This window comes from Furipterus horrens, unplaced genomic scaffold (assembly GCF_987537825.1).
Source record: "Furipterus horrens unplaced genomic scaffold, mFurHor1.1.pri manual_scaffold_4, whole genome shotgun sequence".
NCBI lineage: Eukaryota > Metazoa > Chordata > Mammalia > Chiroptera > Furipteridae > Furipterus > Furipterus horrens.
This window is the reverse complement of record NW_028327174.1, coordinates 147,027,903-147,045,449: the sequence shown is the minus strand read 5'-3', so window position 1 is coordinate 147,045,449 and position 17,547 is coordinate 147,027,903. Positions and strand designations below refer to the sequence as shown.

The window sequence follows — 17,547 nt, the reverse complement described above, 5'->3', positions numbered from 1 at the left end:
ATCACTGCTGACATTATACTCATTGGCGATAAGTCTCTTCTATAAAGTTAATGCTGGTCTGAAAACACACGTGAAACATAAAGGCCGTGCTGTTAGCTTTGAGAGCAAGATTGAGAAAGATGATAAAGAAAAAGAGACAGTTCAGATAACACAGTTGGAAAAAAACCCTAATTGCATAATGAATGGACAGTGAGAGGGCATGCGAGGGGAGGCGTAGACACGTCATCAATGGTGATACACCAAAACACCAGAAAACACGTTTGGGAGACATCAGACACCAGAGTCTCTGACAGTGCTACAGTCCTCCTGGTGATCTGATGAGATTCTCCTCTTGGCTGGCTTCTCTGATCTACCTCAATGGTCTGAATGTACTTTCTGAAACATCCTAGAGCTATTTAAAGAAAATTACTTTCAGATATCTAAAAGTCATTTTTTTTAAAAAGAAAAAGATGATTTCCAACATTCCATTCCCTTGATGTTTTGCCTTAAAACCTTCAACTAGGGAGAGAAAGCATATCTGTGCAGTAAAATTCCAGGAAGGCAGTCACTTTGTTTTCAAATAACGGTTCTGTGCACAAAGGTTAGCCAGGCAGAAAGGCGGCCTTTGTGCTTTGATTTTCCACTGGGGAATTCCTTCAGGCACTTGAAGAGAAGCCCTGCTGTACATGCTCACACCTGATGTGGAGAAATCTTTGATACATCTCAGGCCTCTTATACAGGGAAGTGACGGGCCCAACTGAGTTGCCGCGCCTTGTCAGTTTTAGGCCCTGATCTATTAGAAAGATACAGTATAGAATACGTATATTAAATGTTAATGTGAACTGCTACTTCAAAAGCCATCCTCTTCCCATCCACGGTTTCTCTCCCTCTCTCTCTCTTCTTAACATTCAAAGCAACTGAAGCATAAAACGACATAAGAGCAAGATGAATTACATAAAAGAAGACAACTCATTATTTAGAGTACCTTAGGAATTCTCTGTTTTATTGAATTATTTTCTAACTTTCTTGGCTTTTCACTGATAAAGTCCCTGGTAAATTGCTATAATTAAAGAACCTGGCTCTGCTTTCCTTTTCCTAGATGGAACTGCCTCATGAATCTGGATAGAGAGCACTGTGGGCTCACTGGCAGTTATAGGAGGATAAAACACAATCACCCCCTATTAATATTTTCAAATACCTACAATATAATATGTGCAATTGCAGAGTTTGTTCCTATTATAACCACACAGGCTAATATCTATTAGGTAGTATGCAAGACTTTCTTTTTATTACAGCCATTTTAAAAGGATGAGGAAGGATACAGTGAAGACTGATGGCTATGACCCTCCTTTGTCACATCAAAAGTTCTCCAGAACCATGCCCTAACAATTTGGCACTTCATATACTCGAAGCCCACCTAAATTCCCTGTAATTAGAGACACAACCCATTTTGCAATGAAAGCTCAAGAGGATTAGCCAGCAGTGTTCACAAAGTAGGCAGCTGTTACAACATTAAGTTAATGACAGCACATGAGAAATCATTAGGATGGACATACCTATGTAGCCCCAAATAACCATATTCTGGTGAAAATGTGTAACAATGCCATAGGAAATAGATGCCATTGCAATGAACTTACAGACTCTGCATGTTCCATCACTGCTAATACAAAGAAGACGTATTCTTGACCACTTTGGAGTTGCTTGTTTGTAAATCCACCATAATGTTTGTCATCTCCCAGGGTGAACTCCGTGGGAAGGACATCAAAGTGAGCGGCTATATATGGCTTTAATTCAACTTCTCTCCCATAACGGATGCTTCTGCGTTTCCTAGATATCTCTTTGAGCAGCTTAAGAAAAAAAGTGGGAAACAGAGAAAGAAATGTAAACAACAATAACCCAACTTAATGGCAGTTTAATGGGAGAAGTTAATTCAAGACTGGGAACAATCCAAAGGTAATTTGTCTCACTTCATGCAGCGTATCTGTATCACTAAAATCTCAGGCACCTCTTGCAAATGCTTGCCTTGCTGTCAAGGTAAGAAACTGGTCTGCTATTGCAAGGCTCAATACATACAGGACAGTTAGATCCTCTACTGGTAGCTCATATCATTATCTGCCCTAATGAAATCCTCTCAAGGGAAAGAGTGCATTATAACTTGTCTAAAGAAAAAGTCAGCTTGTCATGCAGGCTTTATTGTTATTTATTAAACAAGTAGTAAACTCAGATAAAGCCATCTAAACTTTCAAATATTACTAACTTTCTAGAGAGGTTAGTGCCATTTCAGACTGTTTTTAGTCGTCGTCGGCAGCCGTCCGTCTCGAGAGACGATGGTGTAGCTTTCTTAAGAGTCTATCTGCACCGCCGAGAATGGCTGTGCAGTCCGACGCGGGAGTGACACGGTATCTGTCTCCTCCCGTGTTGAATCGACATCTTGCGATGACGCTGGAGTGTCCTCTCCAGTGAAGCTGAAGCTACAGAGCCTGGGCAGGGTGATATGGAGGGTCTGCTGTTGCCCATGCAGCAGACCCCCCCTCTCTTTGCAGCTGAAGGGTCCAAGGGAAAGACGGAGTCAATACAGCTTGGGTTCAGGTGCGCCGCAGGAGTTGCCGGTGTTGACTACAACGTCAAACCGCCTTAGGGACTCCGGCTCCGGATTTTCTGTCGGGGTTTACTCCCTTAGCCTTTCCCCTGAAGAGGTATGCCGCAAGGCAGCGGAGGTTTTTAGTAATGAGATAATTTATATGTTGCAAGTTCCATCAACTCTGCAGGAATAAAATCTGATGACCAATTTTTAACTGACAATATTAAGTAGATGTAATCATTCATTAAAAAATTTCTAGCTTGACTTGGCTCCTTGATTAAGGTACTTAAGAAAACTTTATGGTAAAATTACTCACTACTCTTCTTTCTTAAAATGGAAATGATAATAGTAAAAAACCAAACTAATGACATCTTCTTAGTATAATGGGATCCGAGCATAATCCAGGCCTGGCTTCTGTGATAATAATGGCTGCAGGCAGTACATATGACAAACACCAAATCTTTATGTCAGGAACCTGGTGGTAAACTACAGTCTCTTCTACACTGAGAATTATAAATGTGCTCAGCTTGTTTAAAATTGTAACCTAAAAAGTATGAAAAACAGTCTTTTGGTTATATAATCTGTGCCATGTTATTTTTGAATAACTTTTCATTTATAACATTCTAAGTTTTCTGTGAAGTCTGAATTTATTGATATGATTAGAATTATATAAAATACAAGCTATTTTATGAAAACCATAGTAGACTGGTTATAACCTGTTTAGCAAATTTGGACCATCTCATGAAAAATGCAGGTAGGCTGATCAATTATGCACCATTTGGGTTATAATAAATCAACGTCAGAAACTTAGTAGTATCTTTCAATCCTGTTGTCAAACTTAGGTTTACTCAAAATAATAATAATGACAATCATAGCTAAGATTTATTAAACACTTACTAGGCACTGTTCTTAGAAACCTGAGCACATATTAGTTCATTTACTCTTCACAGGTTATTTTTATCCCCATTTTATAAATGAGGTAACTGAGGCATAATAGAAAGTGGCAACGTATAACTAGACTCAACTGGTAAAATAAAATAAAATTATATGTCAGAGATTTTTAAATCATATTTTTGTTTATGTATTGTTGCACAACATCAAGGAAACAAATGTGACAATTAAGGTAAACTGATAATATAAATTGTTTTAACTCTGCCTCTATGCAGACATACATAAATCTGTGTCTGCTTTCATTAGCACAGATGAGTGTGTACGTAGATTTCCTTTTCCTGGATTCTTTTTGCATGGTACTTAAAAAAAAAAAAAAAACTCTGAGACCATATATTTAATGCAATACTTGAAAAGCCATTACAAAGGTTACTGTTGATATGCAGTAAATGATGGTCCATTACTTGGAGAAGGACACATGCACTGCAGATGAGCTGAATGTCTTTTTGAAATTGGTTAATCAGAAACATTTACCATCAGCTGTCTAGGTAACTATGTCACTTCTTCTACTTCACTGATCAAACCCTACCTTGATTTTATTCATATTTCAGATGTAGGCAACTGTCATAATTCACTCATATCACTGTCATCCCATGAATACCTTTGGCTATGGTCTCTTTTAGATTTAGGGGAAGTATGTTAGAAAAACATTTGGGGTTTTTGGTGCTCCTTAAATCCAGTATGGCCATTCATTAAGGTCAAACCTAAAAAATCAACTCTGCCCTAGAGGTTGCTCTAATCTCTATAGGATGCTTCTTATGCTATTCTTTAAATGAGTCAAGTATGCTCAGATGACACCGAAGTTAGCTAATATGTTGAAGTTACAACCTCAAATGGCCACATTATTTTACAGCAAGCTTTTGAAGTTCAATGTGATGAAAAGCTTATGATATATTACAAGACCTGCCCTGAATTAAATATAACTAACATTTTAGAAGTCATTCTGCCCCAAATCCATTTTGACTATCAATGTCTGCCCTGCCCAGTCTGACCTAAACAACAGGATTTCCGGTCTATAAATTTATTATGTTGAAATTATCCCCAAAGGAAAGATGAGCTCAAAAACTAATAATGAGAGTGACTCTATTTAGAAACCCTCTTTCCATTTTTTATGGGCCTAGATGTGAGGCATACATGTGGAAATCCCCTTAGGCCACCATTCTTTTCGATGATATGGTTTGAATAATTTGAATTAAAGACCTTCTAAAAAAAAAATCACTTGGTCAAATACATTTAATAGAGGAACACTGCTTTGTCAAACATGGTGGTACCAAGCTACAGATGAAATTACTACAACGGTTTTATTATCCATGGTAGGGAAACACACACACGCACACGCACACACACACGCACACACATGCACACGCACATGCACACACACACACAACTGTCTGCAGGGACTGGAAACTGAACGAGTAAGCATAAAGTGAGGTCATAGCCTACTTTCATTTGTTCCCCTCCACAATAGTTACAAGATGTATTGGAGGTAACTCCAGATGATATATCAAGGGCTTTGGTTTTTTATCAGCAATGATTTTCATTTTCCAGTCAATGCATATCTTATTTCTTCCACCATTAATTCTACAATGTGGTCTCAATTATATCAGTAAGAAAAGTGGGTAACAACCCATCCTGACCCAAAAATTTTGAATTAATAAATGCTCTTTATCAAACTATTATACAGATTAATGCACCACAACGTGTGAGATGATTAAAATGACCCTTTGTTATGGGAATCAGCAGCATGGACACATAGAATTTAATGGCAAGGGAGTTCAATGTCATATAGCTCTATACTTTAATCCATTAGCATTGCTTTGCATTCTGGAGGTTAAAACCTGGCTGTGAAAGAGAATCAGCTTCTGATTACTTATCATGAAATGGCTCCGCTTATATGGAAATCTTAATATTTAATAGTATTAGATGTATTGTTGGCCAGGATCTTAACTCCTTGAAAACCTTTTTTAAATAGGTAGAAAGATTCATAGATTCTACAAATTGCCTTTCCATTTTAAATCCAAATCCAAGTGAATTTTATAATTCAGCTGAGAACTGATTAAAATAATAAAGACTATCTCAGGATTAACTGACTATAACTAAAAGCATACCTTGTCTCAAAATGTTTACAGAAGACCGAATGATCATTTTGCACATTCAGATGAAGAATTAACTATTCCTTTAAATCATAAAAAAAGTGATTTTGTTCCATTATTATCAACAGAAAAAAATGAAATTTATACCAGAAATTACTTGACAACATTACTTGAATGGTGTCTCCATTTATACTTTTGCAATGCTTGTCTACTTACTAAACAGTGACACAAAAGTATAGTCCTAATAACCTTGAACTCATCTCCCCTTCTCAGCTTGCGTTTATCTCAGATAAATGAAGTGGATGATGATGAAGCATACTTCTAGAGATGGCATATGTCTGTCAAAAGCAGCTACTAGTCTTGATGTGTCAGATCACTGTCTCCTTAGTGCAGACATATATGAAATAAACATCACTTTCCTGTAATGCAGGAAGGGGATTTCTGCTTTTCCTTGCTCTGTTTTAGCTAATATGAGGTAGGGAAAATAAGTAGAAATAACACGTTGGAGGGTATTATGGGGCCACTGTTGTGATTAATCACAGTTAAGTTAAAATCTCCCCTTCCCCCAAACGGGGGCCGTTTTATTTGCCTTCTGAACTGATGTGAACCAGCACCATGTTAAAATAGCAGAATCTTTCTTGTATTTCAAAATTTGAAGCTCAATTATTAACTTGCTGTGGCCTTCTGGGGATTCTGACTTAATACTTCTGATCACAGCTTTTTCATCTAACGAGAGGTATGTAATAGGTCTTGTTCTTCATACTATGTATTAACTTTCAAAAATAATACAAATCTTCTTTCACCAAAAAGTATAAATTAAAATGTACCTACTGTTGTAGTAAGGTTTTAGAAATTAAAATAATCCTTAGTATTTGCTCTAATTTTTGTATTATACTTCTTCCTTAGCTCAAAATTTTGTTGTTTCTTTTGTTTGCCTCTGCAGTTAAATACAATTTTGATTCTGAAATCCTACAGAATACAGAATAAGGCAACCATATGCTAATCAGCATAATTCTGGGAGAACTTGGTGAGGAATGCACAGTGAGTCAAATGTTGCACTCTGATGCAAAATGCAATTTAACATGTATAACAGCTGCAGCTACCATTGCATGAATGATGTGGACTTTGGAATTCATAACATTGGTGCTGAAGTCTTTGCTAGCAATTCACTTCACCTCTCACACCTCTGCATCATGTTTTACAAAGGGCAAGGTACAACATATTAGAGCCAACAAAGATTAGACAGGTTGTAAGCTTTATTGCAGCTTAATGTCTTTTAATTAAAGCAAAAGGCTCTTTGTTGTGATCTCCAGAGGTTAACACTCCCAAAGCACTGCACTATCGGAACAGCCAACTGACCAGCCAGCCATGCAGAAGTCAGCACCTGGGTTGGATGCTGAGAGGTCTCTATAAAGAGGAGGAGGATGTTCAATAAATTAAATAACTAATGAAAGACCCAGCCAACAAAGACATAGTTACCTCATCCAATTCCATTTCATCTGGACTCTCCCATGGCTTGACAAATTTCCCACGGGATTTCTTCAAAGGCACAATTATTATGTAGTAACCTCTGCACAAGAATGGGTAGACAAAAATAATGTTAGTTTAGAGAGAAAAGTAAATGGATATATCCTTAAATCTTCCACAGACCAGTGATTGAGACTGAAGGCAAATTATGGAGATGGAGTGACTTGTCCATCAATGACAAATTACCACCTGTTTGTTCAATTTTAAAAACAACATGAGTAGACATTTATGTGTGATTTCAGTGAGCTTATATGGTAATATCACCATGGTTGACTGCTCTTTATTAGGCATCATAAACAGAGTGGGGACAGTTTGTTAGGACCCTTGTGCTGGACACCTACAAGGCTGATATATTGAAATCCACCAACATAAGCTGCTGAACCAAATATTTTCTATGACAGCATTTTATAAAATAATTAAAAAAAGGGAAATGTATAATAAAATTACTCTTAGCTCATACAATGCCAATATCATAATGATAATTTTATTTACATATGCCTAAAATACCCCTATTTTTATTTGAATAAAAAAATTAAAAGCAGAAAAAATACTCATAATCTCACAACAATTATATAAAGATATAAAAAAGGTATTCTTTCTTTCTACCCAACAAATCATAAACCTTAAGGTAAGTGAGGCAGAAATTCGGAGACAATCACTACCTAAGGATCTTCAAAAAATCTCAATGTAACACATCCATAGGAAGAGATGAAAGTAACCAATTAAGAATGGTTGCCTAAAATTTAAGTAATGTATAAAGTTACTTGTCTGCAAATAGATATGGGTTATTTGTTACAGTGTTTTGTAACTTCCATACTGTCTATACCCTGCTCTTGTATTCATGGTTAGGGACTATGCTAATAACAACCTTCGGTAGTAATTATACAAGGACTTTGTGCATAAGTGTATAATAATGGCTAACATATTAATCATTTCCTATTTCCCAGGTGTTGTATTAAATGCATAATTTCATTTTTCCCCCTCAAAAATGCTAAAAGAACAGATAACAAAGACAGATCCAGAGAGATTAAATTATTGCCTCAGTTAAAATAGATAATATAGGGACACAAACCTAAGTATATCTTAATCTCAGCAATAGCCTAACTCTTTTTCCTCCTCTGTAGATTCAAGTACTTATTAAGGACTCCATAAATTTTGTGAAGATTTATTTTAAAAATAAACACATACACACACACAGCCCCACACTCACAAACTTCAGAAGAGAAGGCTGCCACACAGGGGAAAGGGAAGACAGGGTGGGCAGTAACATTATAATCACAGAGACCAAGAACATACACAGGAAGGCCTCTTTCTACTCATCTCAAAGCAAAACCTGTAATAAACTCCACAAATCCTCTCAGATAAGGAACTCTGTTTCCATAAACCGAGTTTAGAGCTGTAATGGCCAGTGTTGTGGTTATGGAACACCTGAAATGTAGCTAGTCTGAACTGAGATTTGCTCTCAATAGAAAAGACATGGGATTCCAAAGATTTAGTGTGGAAAGTGAATGCAAAATATCTCAGTAATAATTCTTAATAATAATCATATGTTAAAATGGTAATATTCTGGTTATATTGGGTCAATAACATGTTATTAAAATTAACTTTGCCTTTCTTTGACGTCTACTGTAGTGGCTGGGAAATTAAAAATTTTGCATATGTCTCTCATTATATTTATTGGCCAGTACTAATCTGGAGTGTTCTTCTGAAGAATGTGGCATCTCAAGGTATAACTGTCCTAGAATTCAGGCTCTGCCACTAATGTGCTATATGGTATTGGGCTGATCATTTACCATCCCCAAATCTCAGTTGTACATGCTGAAAAATGAAAGTAAAAAATACCACCAATATCCAGGAGAAAATAAAGCAAATTAACATGAAGTGCTCAACACAGTGTATGCCTATAGCACTAAATCAATGCCCCCTGCTACTGGCTAGTACTGACTATCAAGGTGGGAGAGATGCTTCTCAGCTATCTCCTTCAGTGGGACACAGTAGAATCCCTTGTGATGAAGGTTAAAGAGCTTGACAAACTTTTTTTCTATCTAATCAAGAGTTCAAGTCAAACCAGACTCCTCTCTCCATGGTGCTCTGAGCAACTAATCAACAGACAGGATCACATCACTCAGCCATTCATTTTTTTCCTGCAAATGATCATGATGATCAAGGAGGGTGAGGGGAAGAAAGAGTTGGAGTGTATGAGACACTAGTATCTTTTGTTTTATAGTCCAGACTAAGCTTCCTCCTCTCCCTGTCCTCCCACCACCTGGAGAATTTGCCACACAAGTCCTTCATGGTGAATGAGCATGCGGAAGAATGACAGGGATGCAATTGAGGGTACAAAACAGCACTGCAGGTGTACTTGATGAACACACTTCTCTGGGAACCTCTTGCTTCTCCCTCAAAAATGCCCAAAGTCAGGACAGGTTCTCTTTGCCTAAAGTAATGATAATGCACACAGTCACAGAGCTCCTATTGTCCTCATTTAGAATCTTGTAAATCAAGGTTAAGCTGATGAATCCTATTAACTTTTCTATCGGCTTTCATACTTGCAGTTGCCATTCTTGTACACAAGAAAAGAACCTCTCCTTTCTTCTGCAGCATGCTCCAATTATTCATATCACTTGCAACTGGGAGAATTGAAGAGCCTCCTCCTTGGCAATTACTTATGTGGCTGGATATGATCTCCACTGATCTCTAAAGCATTCATCTAGAACAGTCACAGTGGGGCCTGCTTCAAAGCAGCTCTCATCCGGTGAAAGAAATGGGATGCAGGAGCTTAGAACTCCATGTAAAAGAATGTTTTGCCTGGGTCTAAATTCATCCATTTCAACTGTGTTCTGTGCAACTATGGCTTTGTAAACATTCATACAGTAGCCTTTCCTGAAACCTACCTTTAGTCTGAAGATCCCACTTCCCTTGCAGTCTCCCGTGGTGGTGGTTTATTCATTACTCCTCCCTCCCTCACGAACCTCAGAGTGAGGGTTTGGAGGTTCTTTTCTAGGACTGGCCCATGATCCACCAGGACTCTGAGATCCTTAAATTCTGTCTTTCCAAAGTCAACACCCTCCCCTCTACCATAGCTGAAATCTGTCATTGCCTCTCTCTGTGTCTGAAGCCAGGGAGCTGAAAACAGGTTGAGAAATAATACATAGGGCACAATGATGCTATAAATTAATGATAAGCAAACCCACACACGCCTTCAAAACTGCCTGCTAATCGACCACAGCTTCTTCAATTACTTAGTCCTTCCATTTTACGTACTGACATTTTCAAACTTTCTTTCCTGGACTCATACCTTCAACCTCCTTACCTCCCCACTAGAAGATGGTCTTATCAGTTATACACAGAGAAAATGAAAATATTCAGAGAAGAATTCCCTCATCTTCTATTTACCAAACTATTGGGTTGCCCAAGAAGTCTGTTTTGTTTTCTCTGTAAAATGAAAGACACATTTTTCATTTTCACCAATAACTTCATTGATTTGGATATTTTTAGTATGTTGGCTATCTCCCACTATTGGCTTCTAATGGGTAGAGGCCAGGGGTGCTGCTAAACATCTTCAAGTGCATAAGACAGCCCCACAGCAAAGAATTATTTGGCCAGAGAGTCAATAGTGTCAGGAAACTTTGCAAACCAGTTTTGATATGTTAAATCATTCACAGCACATTCTTTATACACCGCACAAAGCTTTTTTGCATTTCAGTTGCATTTTTACCTTTCTTGAAACAATAAAGCATAATATGCTGAAAATGTTGCTTATTTTCTTCTACCTTCAATATTAAAATGGCTGCACAAAAACTGGCCAATTCTGCTAAGTTTTTAAAAAACACACACTGATATGACAGCTGTCACAATGCAATCTAACAATTGTTTTAAATGAAGTTAAAGCACTATTAGAGCCATCATATGGAAAAAAACAAACACACTTTTTGGCCACCCAGTACAGGCCTACTTAGATGTGTACACAACCATAATCTTTCCTTCTGGTACAGAACAAGAACTGGCTCTATTGGTTCCACCATTTCACTGTCAGGAAGTTTACCACACACCATACCCCTTTCTCTCTCATAGACCCCAGCTTCTTCTTCCCCACGTATCCTAAACATTTGCTTTTAACCTCACATAAATATCTGCCATTGAAAAAAATAAAGCAAATCACACCCACTCCAGTGGTCATTCTCTCTCTCTCCTACCCCTTACTGCCCGAATTCTAAGAAGAGTAGTATGCTCTTGCTGCTCTCCACGTCTTCCCCTTCCTCTCGCTTCTCGCTGACTACGCTCTGGCTCCTGCCTCATCAGCCCACTCACGGCCCTTGCCAGGGCGCTTAGTGACCTCAGTAATGTTAGGTCCAAAGGAGAGTTTTTGACCCTCTTTTTTTGTGATCTCTTAGCAGAATCTCACAATGTCAGTAAGACACTCTCAGTCTTTTTTCTGTATCCAACTCTCCTGGTTTTCTACGATATTCCTCACCATGTGAACCTTATCTCCTTAGCAGGATTTGTTATCTGCTACCCAGCTATTAAATGACACCACTCCTCCAGGCTCTAGCCAAGGACTTTCTTCACGTCTTCTCTTCCCAGGTGTTCTCATTCCTCCTCAGAGCATCAGTTATTACCTACCTGCAAATGGTGGACTGACTCGTATCTTTTGCCCAGAATTCTCCTCTGAACTCTGCAGGGTTATCCAATTCTAACTGTATGTCTCCATTTCCACGTCACAAAAGAACCTAAAATTTATTGTAAATGCCTCCAAAATAAATCCCCTTGCAACATCACACCACAATCCATTTTATCAAACATGCCATAAGCCTATGTGTTTCCATTGACAATCTGCATTTATGCTCTGCCTCTCTCATACCCAGCCTACTACCGAGTCCTATTACTTCTAAACCTTATCTCCAGTGCTCACCTTTCATCTCAGCTGTCACCATTTCAGTCTCATTCCATTGTCATGTATCCAGATTGTCCCTTTGCCTCCTAACTTTCTCTTACTATTGAGTTTAGACCCCTCTAGTCCAGTCTCTGACCAACCCATATGATCTAAAAAAAACTGTTTGAAATGAAAAAATAAATAAATGCTTCTGAAACTATATCAGCTGTATTTATGGATAATATTAAACTTTATACTCTGCATTGCTTGTCTGACTCAAATTCAGGCTCAAAACACCCTTTTCAACATAGACTTTAACTTTTACGCTTTTTCAACATAGGCTTTAACTTTTAATAAGACAAATAAATAACTTCAGAATAAATATATCTAGAAAGTCCTTGGCAACTTACAAAGTGAGCTGTGTTTTCCCAGTATATTACATTTAATTAGGTAAGTGAAATCTAACCTTCAGAATTTTAATTATATTAAGTAAAGTTTTACTAGTTTTATTTAATATGTTATCATCGAGGGGCCCAGCTTCCTACAATCACATGGGAAGGCAAGCTCTGGTCTTTGCAGCAGTCCCACTTCAAATTCAGCCAGGCTTTTTGTATTAGCAGTCTGTATTAACAGTCTCAGACTCATTATTTAACTGGGAGGTCAAAATCCCTCTCACAGTTTAATGAGGAATGTCATTCCTTTCATAAGTTTTTATTTTTTATTTTTGCTACAGTCATTTGGGTATATGCTGTTTAAGTAAAAGTAATTTAACATAGAAAAACCAAAGCAAGTTGAATGCTTCTTCCAGTTTCTATGTTTAGTTAAGGTTTTCTGGTCATAGCTATGTGTTGTCAGAAGTTAACTGTCATAGGCCTCCTTGTCCTCATTTGTAAATTGGCAGGTGATCATGCTAACCTGTGGGAAGCTTCTCCTTTCACCTCTTATCTGACTTCTCATGGTGAACCACTGACTTGATTGCTCCACGACATTCACGTGTCTCCATGATCTGTGGCTGTATGGATGTGCCTGCTTACTCTTGGTACTAAGGTTTATCTGGGCCAGTCCTATCGATGCCTACTTGATGTGGAGTTCCTGGTTGTCTAGCGGTTGTCCTAGAAAAAAATGTCCTTGCTTGGCCAATAAATTCTACGGTCGTGGATAAACATGCAGGCTCTGGAGCCAGACTACGTGTGTTCAAATTTTGCCTTTCTGGTTCTGCTACTTACTGTGTTGCCAGGGCAGGTTAGTTTACCTCCACATTTCCTCAACTTTGCAATGAGAAGCACCCTTCTTGTGAAGATCACATCAGTTTATGTGTGCAGTGTCCTTCTGAACAGAACTAGTAAGCCCTTTGTCACTAGTAATTATCATTAGCATTAATTATATGATCTTGGCCAGGCGGCTCAGGTCCTCTGGGCCTCACTAAACTCATCTGTAAATGGGGAGAAGGCAGCCAACCTCACAGGGTTATTGGGGCGTTATTGTGAGGCCTAAATAAACCTTTTAGTACCTAGATTTGTACAGTACCTAGAGCACTATACAAATTTAAGCCTTTACCACTTCAACTGACAACATGTGATGAATGAATTATTTCTCATTAAACATTAAATAGATAATATATTATTTCATTGAACTGCTAATAGTGTGGCACAAACTTTATAGAGCAACTTTGCAAGCTATGCTTCCAAAAATATCTTCTTTTGTAAAAGAAGAAAAAAGTAGAGAATCTGAAAGAGAAATTAGTAAGGCCAAAGAAATTTAAAATTTCATAAAATACTCATTCTTTATTTCTATTTTTAATAAATATAAAATGGTTTTGTGAAATTAATTTATATTAGGTATCTTCTGGCAGCTCTTTCTCTTAGTACAATCTGCGTGGTACACCTTCTTACCTTACCCCCCCAGAGTAAAATCTTGCTCGAAAAAGTGACAGAAGTTCTGTCTGTGACCACAACTTGCTCCAGGGGAAACTGGGCTTGCTAGATTCTCTAACCAGCACTCTGACTCCTAAAAGCATTTAAACAGAAGGTTGAAGTGCTACAAAATTCCTGGTCCCAGAACCTGCTGTTTCATGGGAAATGTAGCCTTTTCCTAAGGGCGCACCTCTGCTTCTCTACACAAAACCCAAGGGTGGTTGCAAAGAGCTATGCTTGCATTACATTTACAAGAGACAGATTCCTTTTTAACTGGTGAGAAATTGGGAGCAGTGAGCAAGGTCTCCCAAGTTGTGTGGCTGGAAATGAGAGGAGCATGGTTTCTGTTGATAAACAAAGCAGCCCTTCAATTTCCAAAATTACACTTTACTAGCAAAGAAATTGGAAGCGTTTTTCTAGATAGCTTTCACCTAAATAAAAGTTAGCAACCCACACCGCAGCTCTGGAATCAATTGTTTCCTCCCTTCATTCCATCAATAAAATACAGGACAAAAAGCTGCATTCCTCTTTAATTTCTATACTTGCCAATTACTGCAAGTGCCACACTATGGCACAGAGGTTCTTGTAATTTGTACTCACACCACATGAACCAACCTAGAAGAAAGGATGGGTAACTTTACACTGGAAAAAATAGCCCAAATATCAATTACCTAGGTTTTGTTGTTATTGCTAACTGGCAATTTGCTTTTTCATTTCTTATGATTCTGATACTTCTCCCGTTCGAGTATTTTTCTAACTTAGTCTTTTGCTCTTTTCTTTTTCTCAGAGTGGCTAGAATATATTTTTGAGAATCTTAATTCATTTCTAGAACATTTTTCCCCATAATTGTTTGCTTTTCTTTGTTTTGTAATGGTCTCTTCACTTCCTTACCAATTCTTATTCTGTTTCCATGATTCCCACTTGAAGTATAAGAGGAAGAAGTACATGATGAAAATAAAAAGATTTAAACAAGCTAAACACTAAAAGACCAGATTCCCCAATATTATCAACTCATTTAAAAGTTGGAAAATGAAACAATAACATCTAACACATTCTACCAAGCCAATTTGGTAAGTATCTACTAAGATTTTTTTTTCATATAAATAAAATCTGGAAAAATAATAGTAAGTGCTACAGAACATACTATATTCTTCATTTTTCAACTATTTATTCCCTAAATAGACAGTGCATGTTTTAATGGGTTGAATTTAGAGTTCATATATTTTCTCTGTTCTTTCATTGTTTGCAACTATTTTACCACTTCTGAATCTTTTTTTCATCCTTCAAGACTCAGATTAGATATGAGCTCCTTCTGGATACTTCTCCTGACAGCCAAGTTGGGCTAAAACCATATATTTATGTTTCCACAGTAGCTGACAGTACTCATCCCATTACAGTCACATTACCTATTTTCTGTATCTGTTGTCCCACTGTAAGGTAGGGCTTTCTCTCAGTCATCGCTCTATTCCCAGTCCTAGCACTGGAAATACAGTGAATAGAATAAATGTTCATTGGATGACAACTAAAAAGTCTTAGTGGGTGGATAAGACATGGACAAATAATAAATGATGTTCTCTTATTTTTATGAGAGAGAGAGAGAGAGAGAGAGAGAGAGAGAGAGAGAGAGAGAGAGAGAGACTGACTTCAATTTGTTGTTCCACTTATTTATGCATTCACTGCTTCTTGTATGTGCCCTGACCAGGGATCGTCCACAGCACTGGCATACGGGGACACTGCTCTGACCAGCTGAGCTACCAGGCCAGGGCTATGCTGTCCTCTTAAAACAGTGTCTCCCAGCCCCACTCCACCAACCAGCTAACTTCATGTCATTCATTAAGCCAGAGCTTAGGTGTCATTCTCTAGGATCCCTTCCCTGAACTACTAAAGAGGGATTGGGAGCCCCTCCTGTGGCCTTTCTTATTTATCTAATCTTTGGTACCATAGGACTCCACTTCAATTGATTTTTCACTTGTCCAAATTCTCCAACTAACTATGCTGTGTAATAGCAATGAAAAAGTCTGTGTTATCCCCATCAGACCTCTGAAACATTGCATGGCACTGTGGTTGGAGATAAAAAATATCTCCAGATATCCCCAGAATATTTAGAAAAATCAATGGATAAAGATAATGTCACCTTCATATTAAATTTTGTAGGAATAACAATTGCACTAATATTTCATTCTCAATTTTAGTTTTATGACTGATAGAAAAAGAAGAGTGAACAAAAAAATGGAAACTGTATTTTTCAGTGAATTTATTTTAGTAATAATCTTTTGGAAATTCCATCATCTGGTTGAAATTCTCCAATTATTTTATCAAGTAAATAATAACTGACAGTTTTTTTTCAGAAGAGATTGTTTTAGGCTGAGTCGAAAGCGGACAAATTTATCATGCTCTCTAAATTTCACAAATGGCACTGTATTAAAAAGTTCTTATTTATAATTTTACTTTTCCATAGATGATTTTTTTCAGTCACATTCTTCAAGTTTTCTGGAGCTTTGGGAATCTCTTCCTCTACCTGTATTCTTAAACATTCCTTTGCTATGACGCTGGCTCAAGTCCCCTCACTGTCTAACAAGCTCTACTCTGTGTCCTCTGCTTGCTCCCTTCCTCCCATTAACTGACACCATCACCATCAGTCTTTGCTTCACACTTTTACCTCATTGTCTCAGTGACTCTGTCTCCTCTTATGAAACTGTTGCTGCTCTGTTAATGATTTCCAAATGCCTCTCTGTAATCCTAGTAATTTCATTAAGCCCACATCTCTAATTAGATAGTTCATTGATATCCCAGTGTAAAATATAGACAAAATTAAACTCATTAATTTCCTCTTGATTTTTATTTTTTATCCTTTAGGACAAATGGCAGCGTCATTCATTTTGACACCCACGCTCAAACCCTAGAGCCACGTATGATGGTTTTCTCTGCAGTGATCTCCTCAGGAAAGCAGCTTCTCATTCCTACTGCACTGCTGCTCTGGCTTCCCTCTGCACAGATCCACCATCGCCAGCTTCAGAATCTTTTTACTTGCCTAGTGTCCCCTAACTACATGATAACTTCTCAACAATTCTATCTATGCTGCTCCGATTCCCACCCACATACACCTTCAGGAGCCATGTTCCCTAAGAACTGTCCTAGTAATGTCATCAGCTTGCCACCAAACATAGACTCCAGGAGTCTACAAGCTATAGGGGTGGGCAAAAGTCGTCGTCGGCAGCCGTCCGTCTCGAGAGACGATGGTGTAGCTTCTTAAAAGTCTATCTGCACCACCGAGAATGGCTGTGCAGTCCGACTCGGGAGTGACACGGTATCTGTCTCCTCCCGTGTTGAATCGACATCTTGCGATGACGCTGGAGTGTCCTCTCCAGTGAAGCTGAAGCTACAGAGCCTGGGCAGGGTGATATGGAGGGTCTGCTGTTGCCCATGCAGCAGACCCCCCCTCTCTTCGCAGCTGAAGGGTCCAAGGGAAAGACGGAGTCGATACAGCTTGGCTTCAGGTGCGCCGCAGGAGTTGCCGGTGTTGACTACAACGTCAAACCGCCTTAGGGACTCCGGCTCCGGATTTTCTGTTGGGGTTTACTCCCTTAGCCTTTCCCCTGAAGAGGTATGCCGCAAGGCAGCGGAGGTTTTTTG

At 38.3% G+C, this 17,547-nt stretch overlaps 1 protein-coding gene across 1 annotated transcript in view; it reads right to left on the bottom strand.

Moving 5' to 3' along the window:
- Positions 1-17,547, bottom strand: part of PTPRD (protein tyrosine phosphatase receptor type D) — a 520,035-nt gene that overhangs the window by 143,096 nt on the left and 359,392 nt on the right. Inside the window, exons 18-19 of the mRNA XM_090274103.1 lie at positions 7,081-7,171; positions 1,617-1,826 (exon numbers count right to left, since the gene is read on the bottom strand). Of these exons, the coding sequence (XP_090130229.1) occupies positions 1,617-1,826; positions 7,081-7,171 (301 nt within the window). The remainder of the gene's footprint in view (positions 1-1,616; positions 1,827-7,080; positions 7,172-17,547) is intronic.